We start from the raw sequence: 9209 nt of genomic DNA on the forward strand, positions 1-9209 counted from the left end.
TTTTTTGGCAAATGGAGTCTCTCCCCAGTCTTTGTTCACTGTTCCCTAACTGGGAGTGGTTACTGATAAAGTTGTGTTTTTTCTCTCTTTCTTTTAGACATTGCTGGCATTCAGGGGGAGTTGTGTGTGTATGTGTGTGTGTGTGTGTGTGTGTGTGTGTGTGTGTGTGTGTGTGTGTGTGTGTGTGTGTGTGTGTGTGTGTGTGTGTGTGTGTATGTGTCTCAATAATCTGTGTACACTAATGGCTTGTAACCAACACTGCCTGGTGTTTCTCTGCAGTGGAGGAGGAGGAGGAGCTGTTATTTAACTTTAACATGTGGTTGCTACTGTAAGTGACAACTTATAGAAGTGAAGTAGCTTTATGTTTTATTTTGTTTTTTATACAAAACAATAGAGACTTCACTTTGTTACCTGTTCTCTCACTATTATTTTCTATAGAAAGCCTCCTATACACATTTTTACACGCATCAACTTTAACTATAAAAGTTAATATAAAAAGTAACAGCTGGATATAAAATTGATCTATTATACTCTGTTTTTATTCTTTATTCTTTGTGTAGGCTATTGTAGGAAATAGGAAGAACCTGAAATTTAATATGACTCAACCAAGCAGCTTCTGCAAAAAAAAAAAAAACCTCATGTATCTGTGAAGTTAGAGGCACCCCTCCCCCATCTCCACATGGTAGCTGATGCATGACGTGAGAACGTGGAAGAAGAAGTAGAAGAAGAACAAGAAGAGGGGCAATACCACTTGTAGGTAGGCTCACTGTTGTTGCATTATATTATATTATATTACATATAAAACAATGCTGCTGTTATTGTAAACAGCGGTATTAACCAACTTTAGTGCAGTTTGCAGCAACCATTGAGGTGTAACCCAGGGTCAGTGAACACATCATTTCAATATCACTGGATACAAATGGGTGATAGATACTGACCTTTATATATATATAAAAAGAAAACACTAATGCAGCGTGACAACTGTTTTTAAATGGCCGAGGAGTGACATATTATAGGCTACCTGTAGCTACCTGCCATACATCACACACCGATGCACGTTCATGTGTTTTTTTTTTAGTTTGTGTTGCTCGTGAATATTTTTTCCTCTGCACCATACATGCACTAATCCTTTTCTGTTACTCGAGAGGACCACGTGATGAACTAATGACGCCCTAATGGCTATGTATGTATGTATGTGTGTGTGGGTTTTGGGTTTGGTTTAGTTTGGTTTTAGGGGCTGGCGTGCTGTGCTGTGCTTGTGTCGTGAACGCGCTTTGCCTGAGAATGAGAATAGTAGAGTAGTGAGTGAGTGTGGATGCGGGAACGCGCCTGGAGGACTCAACAGCTGCACACAGTGAGGAGTCAACTGAACTGAACTGAACTGAACTCGCCAAGTTGAACAAATATGATTCACATCCAGACAATTGACTACTAGGTGAGCTGTCCTCCTCCTCCTCCTCCTCCTCCTTCACCTCCTCCAGCAGCAGCAGCAGCAGCAGTAGCAGCACATGAAGGAGCACTCGTTTTTGTTGTTTGTTTAAAGCAAGCTCGGCTCACTTCTCTCTGACTCTCTCCTCTGAAGTAGTAGCTTGTTATCACATCAGTATCATCATTATTATTAAATCCGGAAATTCACCGTTGGTAGGTAATATTGTTGTTGTTCGGTGAGTTTCTTTACTTAGTAAAAGCTAACTTACAAGTCGGTCGGAGAACAAGAAGCAGTCAGTCGAGGCAGAAACAGAAACAGCAGAAACAACACGTCACGTCGCTCACTCACTTTCTGCCGTTAACGTTAAAAAATGTCGTTGGGGTGAAAAGAAAGAAAGAAAGCGAAGCGTACGAAGCTGCAGAAGTGTAGTTAGTTAGTTAGTTAGTTAGTTGTGTTAGTTAGATAGCGTGCAGATAGTTTCTCCTCATCATTATTATGTAAAAGTTTTTTAAAGGGGGGGTTGTAATGTGTAGGTGGTGGTGGTGTTGTCGTTTTTAAAAACCACAAATCAATGAGCACGAGCACAGTAAGGTTCGGTTTGAACTATTGTTGCCATGACAGTAACGTAACGTTCGATGCTAATAAAGTTAGCATTAGCTCAAACCAGGCTTCTTCTTTTTTTTTAATGAATTGAAGCTTCCCCCCTCCTCCTCCTCCTCCCTCCCTCCTTTCACCTCCTCCTCCTCACCCCTTCTCTTCAATCAGCTACATGATTGGTATATTATTGATCCGCGTCGCCCTTTACAAGTTCCTCGTGCTCGTAGTAACGTTAGTAACGTAATAATAGCCTAACTGCTCCTCCGGTTTAAACTTTAAAGCATCGACACTCTGGTGAGTTTAAAAACTGTTGCTCCTCATCGACTGGTGAGTTAGGTGAATGTGTGTGTAGCTCGATGGCATAACAAGGTGGCTAACACAAAGCGTGTGTGAGTGTGTGTGTGTGTGTGTGTGTGTGTGTGTGTGTGTGTGTGTGTGTGTGTGTGTGTTAATAAAACAACCACTGTCATTATCGATAGTTCCCTTATAATTATTATTATCACCTGGATTGTGTTTTTTTGTTTTTAAAGAAAAGTGTTGATTACACCATCGGTCATTGGTGAGTATAGTAACAGCCTCCATGTGATTAGTATCATACAAAGCTTGTGCCTTTGAGGAGGATAAGGCTCAGTTACAGGCATTGCCAGTTTACATTTCACACTGTTATTGATACGTTTCCCCTAATGACAATTGGCTAATTCCAAAAAACAAACAAACACATCTATATCTATATGTATATATGGTAAAACTGGCTGCTGCTATGTGCTTTTATTGTTGTCACAGTCTTAATTTGCATGAGACTTGCAGTTCCAGTTATTCCATCCTCCTGTCAATCAGAGTAACAGTGAGATTTTTGAATTTCGTAATCTTTTATTTTACCTTCCTATATATAGATATAAGGCTACAAATATATACATAAGCAGTGCATTATACCTGCTGAGGGACTTTTACAGGAAGTCAGTGGTCCCAGTGTGGTCACAAAACAAAAGGAAAAGAGAAAATCTTACTCATGAGGTGTAGCCTATAAATGTTTGTGTGTGTGAGTCAGCAGAAGTGATAAGGAGGATTGTTAAGAAAGGTTTTTGATTTCACAAGTGTGTGTTTTTTAAAAAGGTTATTTAATTCCACTGAAACTAGGTCCACTGATGACACTTGGATTTTGGGTGTGACCCTGAAACAAACAGCAACATGTTATTTGTATCAGGGGAAAAATGTTTTATATTACTTAAATGGATTCATATATTATTTTATATTACTAATGATCACATTTACTCTCAATTTAAAGCAGTTCCTTTTATACAATCTTTGTATTCATGAACAGGAATGCCAGTGTCTAAACTTCAAGATTGATATCAAGTTGTATGATTGTTAAAGTTTGTAGCTGACTGCTCACATAATAAAGGTCATAAAGATACTAAGAATGAGAAAATAATGCTTCTGAGCAGGAAAAACATTGTTTTCATGTGTATTATCAGTGGCCTGCATATAGAGGAAATGACTTGTCTGAGCAGTTGATTTCTAAAAAGATACATTTCCTGTTTCAGTATGAGAGAAGGCGATTCTCTCTCACTGGTGTATTTTAAACAGATGTTTATCTCCAGTTAGGTAGCACTAGTTACCTGTTTTTTTATTTATTTTGATACTGAGAAGTGACTAAAGACTAAACTTTTCCCATTATTTTCCCAGGTTCCCAACAGTCTGGACGCTTTGTATACAGTATTGTTGCTCCACCTTCACAGGACAATGCCAACTCACTCGTTGCTGCCGTTTGTGGAGAGCCCAGATGGACTTGCCCAAGACATGCTGATTAGTAACAATGCAAGCATCCCAGGGCCCGGCTCCAGCATGACGCCACACACCGCCACCGCCACCAGCCCAGAGAAGGCTGTGTCGCAATCTGGAGGAGTAGGAGGAGGAGGAAGTGCACCGCTATCTTGTATGTTCTGTGATGAGACTTTTTCTCATCAGGAGGAGCTGGGACCTCACGTGTTATCGCAGCACCCCACCACTTTCTTCGAACCCACGGTGCTCCGAGTCGAGGCAGAATTCAGGATCCCCGGAGAGAGACCTCGACCCAAACCGAGCGGCGGCAGCCTCCTCCCCACTGTCGAGAAAGAGGAGGTTCACAGCTGCATCGTGTGCGGCCAGGTATCGCAAGATGCCGGCGAGCTGGAGACCCACATGAGGAAGCACAAGGACTACTTTACGTACTGCTGCAACGTGTGCGGCCGGCGCTTCAGAGAGCCGTGGTTCCTCAAGAACCACATGAAGATGCACGTGAAGCCGGGAGCGAAGAGCAAGGCGCAGCAGGACCTGGAGACGCCGGCCACGGTCAACGGCGTCGTCCAGGAGCCCGTCGCCGAGCCGGTGGTCACCGTTTACAAAATGTGCATGGTGTGCGGGTTTTTCTTCCCCGACCACGACAGTTTGGCCGAACACAGTAAAGTGCACAACAGAGAGGCCGAGCCGCCGGGCAAAGGTAGAGACGGGGAGAACGTGGACGCCACTACTACCGAGTCCCTCGAAACAAAGCAGGAAACATTTTTCCACGGTCTGAACCTCGCGCCTCGCTCGGCAGGAAACGGTTCGCAACACGAGAGATCATCCAAATGGATTCCTCAGTTAGATCCCTTCAACACGTATCAGGCCTGGCAGCTCGCCACCAAGGGAAAGATAGCAGTCGGCCCCAATAATACTAAAGATATCGGCCAGGAAGCCAGCACAGACAACGAGGACTGCAACTCCGATAAGGAGGAGTTGAATAACATTTGGTCTGAAGGCCAAGGAGACAAGAAAGAGCAGCGGTCTCAACAGGCGGCAGAAAACCCCGCACCGCAGCGCAGGTCTCTGATGCAGAAGGATAAGGACAAAGAGCGGCCGACCACCTGCGAGGACTGTCGGAGGACCTTCAGGACGTACCACCAGCTGGTCCTTCACTCCAGGGTGCACAAGCGCGAGAGGGGAGGCGAGGAGAGCCCGACTTCCTCTCTGGAGGGGAAGCTGTCGAGGGCCGGGTCGCTGGAGCAGCCCGAGGACGGATCAGAGGAAGGACTGGAGGAGGCGGCGCTGACGGAAAACCTCGGACCAGGTATTCATTTACACCCACACTTCATTCATACTGACGTGGGAATAGTTTTACACAATAGACTCTGTTACCAAGTTGCTCCCTCTGCTGGGGAGGGGTGAAAATGCACCAGTTGTGCTTTTTCCTTCTCATTCCATTCAATTCACACTGCAAAAACTCAAAATCTTTCCAAGAATATTTGTCTTATTTCTTGTCAAAATGTCTAATTTCTAGTCAAAACTAATCTCTTTCCATTTCAAATAAGACTCATCACCTAAAAATTATCTTGTTTTAAGATAATTTTCACTTGTTTCAAACAAATTTTTACTTAAAATAAGTAGAAAAATCTGCCAGTGAAAGCAAACTTGCTCCACTATCAGATTTTTTCTACTTATTTCAAGTGAAAATATGCTTGAAAGAAGTAAAAAGTGTCTAAAAACAAGCTACTTTTCATGTGATGAGTAATGAGATCTGTTTTGACTAGAAATAAGACAAATATTCTTGGTAAGATTTTGAGTTTTTGCAGTGCAACAGTTTATTGTCATTGTTATAAGACAAGGAGATAACGTTGGAGCATTCACAGGATTTCATACTCATAAAGTTACAATCCCAAATAAATAATGCACCCGAATATGTATAACACAATAGATATTTAAATATAAATCCTGAGGAGAAACAAAGTGCATTGACGTGTGTTTGTGTTTTTTTTAAAGGTGAAGATGGTTCAAAAGTCCGATCGAAACAATGCAGCTACTGTGGCAAGTCGTTCCGGTCGAGCTACTACCTCACAGTTCACCTGAGGACTCACACAGGTACACACACAACACACAGTCTGCTGTTTGGAGACTTTACTTATTGTGTCTAATATCTATCAATCAATCAATCAATCAATCAATCAATCAATCAATCTTTATTTAAAGGGATACTTCACCCAAAATCGATAATTCACCAATTTTCTACTCACTGTCATGCCAAGGAACGGTTTGGAGAACTTTCAGAATTATCAAAAGAAACGCTTTTGGAGTTCCAGGGGGGGTCAGTTCAGACGAGCAGTATGGGGGTATCTGGATGTTTCATAGTGTGTGTTTAGGACGATTCAAAAGTGAACTCTGTCCGCCGCCATTATATGAAAACCCATCGCCAGCCGGACCCCCCCTGGAACTCCTAAAGAGTTTTGATGACTCTGAAAGTTCTCTGAACCCTTCCTTTGTGGCATGACGGTGAGGAGATGATTGGTGAATTATCGATTTTTGGGTGAAGTATCTCAAAACACTTTACAATTTACAATAAAATAGTTGCATGAGGCAAACATACCAGGAATGACATGACATTCATACAATAATATCAGATGTAAATGTGTGAGTGATGTTCTTCTGTTTTCTCTCAGGTGAAAAGCCGTTCAAGTGTGCGTACTGCGACTACGCCGCGGCCCAGAAGACGTCGCTCAAATACCACCTGGATCGCCGCCACAAGAACAAACCGTACGTGGAGATCCCCAGCAGACCCGGGTCGTCGCCGTCGCCGTCGTCATCGGCGCCCTCTCCTACAAATGACGACACCCGGGCTAACCCGAATCGATCCAAACTCTGGGTTCCTGCGGCCAGACCCAACGGAGCCAACGGAGCGCCGGCCGTCAGGTTGGACGGCGTTTGTAGCAGCAACCTTGGCAAACCACTCGCTCACACAAACGCTGAATATGAGAAATTAATCGCCAACTCGCCGACGGATGATGATGTGCTCATAAAGCCTGTTAACCTGAAGATGGAGCGGGAGGAGATAAAAGAGGAGAACTCGGAGGCGCCGTTAAATCTGTCCTTAAAAGTGTCTCTGTCCATCGCCGCAGAACCCAGAAACGCGTTAAGTCCAGTCGCCTGTTCGTCCTGCGCGTATAAAACCTTTTACCCCGAGGTTCTGATGATGCACAAGAAGCTGATGCACAAAGACAAGTCGGAGTCGTCGAGCGGCGGCGGAGCCAAAAAGAACGGACTCGCCGGTGGCGGCTGGAAGCAGAAACGCTTCACGGGCTGCCCCCCCGCGCTCGACGGGAAAGACGTCAGCCCGCTGCCCGCCGTCGACAGGCGCCGCCACCCCCGTAGGACCAAATCCCCGCCACCGTCGCTACCGCAGTCGCTACCGCAGCAGCCGCAGCAGCAGCAGCAGCAGCAGCAGCAGCAGCAGCAGCAGCAGCAGCAGCCCGGCAAACCGCAGGAGAAACCGGCTGCGAATCCCAATCCGCCTCCTGCTCCTAAACGCTCTCCTGTTCACACGCCGCACCCCCAACCGCAGCAGGACGCTGCCGCCGCCGCGCAGGAGCCTCCGCCGCCGCCACCGCCGCGCTTCAGGCAGAGCGGCGACTCGCAGCCCAGTCAGGAATCGCCCCGGTTCACGGAGCTCATGAGGAAGTCCAACACGGCCAATAACAAGTTTGCAATGGCCGCCGCCCTGCCGGACCGGGTCGGCATCGGCGAGCGGAGCTACCCGGTGCGGAGCGGCGTCATCTGGCACTCGGACGCCGCCCGGCTCTGTCTGTCCAGCCGCTTCGGCAGCCTCCCGCAGATGGACTTCGGCGAACCTTCTGGAAAGAGACTGAAGTTCACGGTGCCGTCGGTCCGGGAAGCCGGGGGCGACGGCGGCGGTGGCGAGAAGCCCGGCTCCACCAGGATGATCATCTCAGGAAGAAGCGTGAAAACGACCGCGTCGCAGGGGGGGTCGTCGTCGTCGTCGTCGTCGGGTCCGTCCGCAGCCGCCATCGCCGCTCCCGAGCCGCTTAAAACGACGGCGGTGCCGCCGCCCAGCGCGGTGATGGGAGGAAGTCTGGACAGCGACTGGAGCATGATGAACCTGCTGCACCGATACACGGCCAACGACCTGGCGTCGCTCTATCACAGCACGCCGCCCAACGCCGGCCACGCAGGACTGCCCAACCCCAGAACAGGTATGTGTTAGATTAGATGCATATGTTATTGTTATGGAGAGCCTAAGCAGAAGCAGGAAGTAACAGTCACCATGGGACCTCAGTTCAAAAAAAGGCTCCATGTAAGTGAACGGGAGTCAAAATTTTATTTTGTGATCCGAAAAATCTGACCTCTACCTGTTTAAGAGAGGGGAGAAAAAGCCAGCACGACTCTCAATATCCCTTTGATGATTTTTATTGTAGGACAGGCAAGCACAGACGTTTCAGCCGAAGTCTTTTTCAATGTGAGATCACAGGTGACTGAAGTGAGAGATAAGTACCATCGGACTGATTACCACAGGTGTGAAACATTCTTCAGTCAGTCGACCTCCTCACTCCTCTACATACATAAACAATATACACATAAGGCCCACAGGGCAAAAAATATCATAATAATCAAAAAGCCCCATAACAGAGGCCCCAAACCTACCTGTTTAAAACATCACGTTTCATGACAAAAAATTTTCAGTTTATCGTAAAACGGCGAAGGAGGAATGTATTTAGTGTGAAGACACTCTACGGACTACAGATCTGTGTCCCACAATAATAGCTTTACAACAAACTGCTGATTTCTCAGCATGAAACGTGATGTTTTAAACAGGTAGAGAGGACATATTTTTTTCAATCGGATCACGAAATAAAACTTTGACTCCGATTCACTTGCATGGAGACTTTTTCCGAATTGAGGGCCTACTTCCTGCTTCCGCTTGGGCTCTCTATAATGTGCATATTGTCAGAGTTTGTAGCGTTAACATGAAGTCGTTTTCTCCTCAGGCGGCAGAACGGTGCTGTACCAACACTTACCCACTCTGCCCAACCTGCAGAGACGAGACGCCTCGGGCCCGTTCCCCAACCACCACCACCACCGCTACGGCGCTACTGACAAAACTACCTAGAGTGGCACCCAGGTAAAAAAAAAATTAAATGGGGGAAAAAAAAAGGTTGACAGATGTTTAGAGATGGATAAAAGCAGGACTTCCCTTTTTTTTTTTTTTTTTTCAAACTCTGACAAAAATCTTTGACCTTTTTCGTGAAATATATGAATGAAGTCATATGTGAAAAGCCCGTTCCTCCCCCCTCCTCCTCATCCCTCTCTCTCTGGATTGAACTGTGCTGCTACCTTATTTTGGAGAAAAATGTGTTCAATGTACAGGTTTAAGAAGAGA

At 46.0% G+C, this 9209-nt stretch overlaps 1 protein-coding gene across 1 annotated transcript; it reads left to right on the forward strand.

The window, feature by feature from the left end:
* Positions 1 to 1318: 1318 nt before the first annotated feature.
* znf217 (zinc finger protein 217) lies at positions 1319 to 8939 on the forward strand (the record flags this gene model as incomplete). The annotated part of the gene is made up of 5 exons (XM_083974684.1): positions 1319 to 1435; positions 3713 to 5114; positions 5804 to 5902; positions 6478 to 8025; positions 8818 to 8939. Exons 2-5 carry the CDS (start codon positions 3770 to 3772, stop codon positions 8937 to 8939), a joined length of 3114 nt encoding a protein of 1037 aa, XP_083830810.1. The 5' UTR covers positions 1319 to 1435; positions 3713 to 3769.
* Positions 8940 to 9209: the final 270 nt, after the last annotated feature.

The sequence above is a fragment of the Trachurus trachurus genome, assembly GCF_905171665.1.
Source record: "Trachurus trachurus genome assembly, chromosome: 7".
Classification (NCBI taxonomy): Eukaryota; Metazoa; Chordata; class Actinopteri; order Carangiformes; family Carangidae; genus Trachurus; species Trachurus trachurus.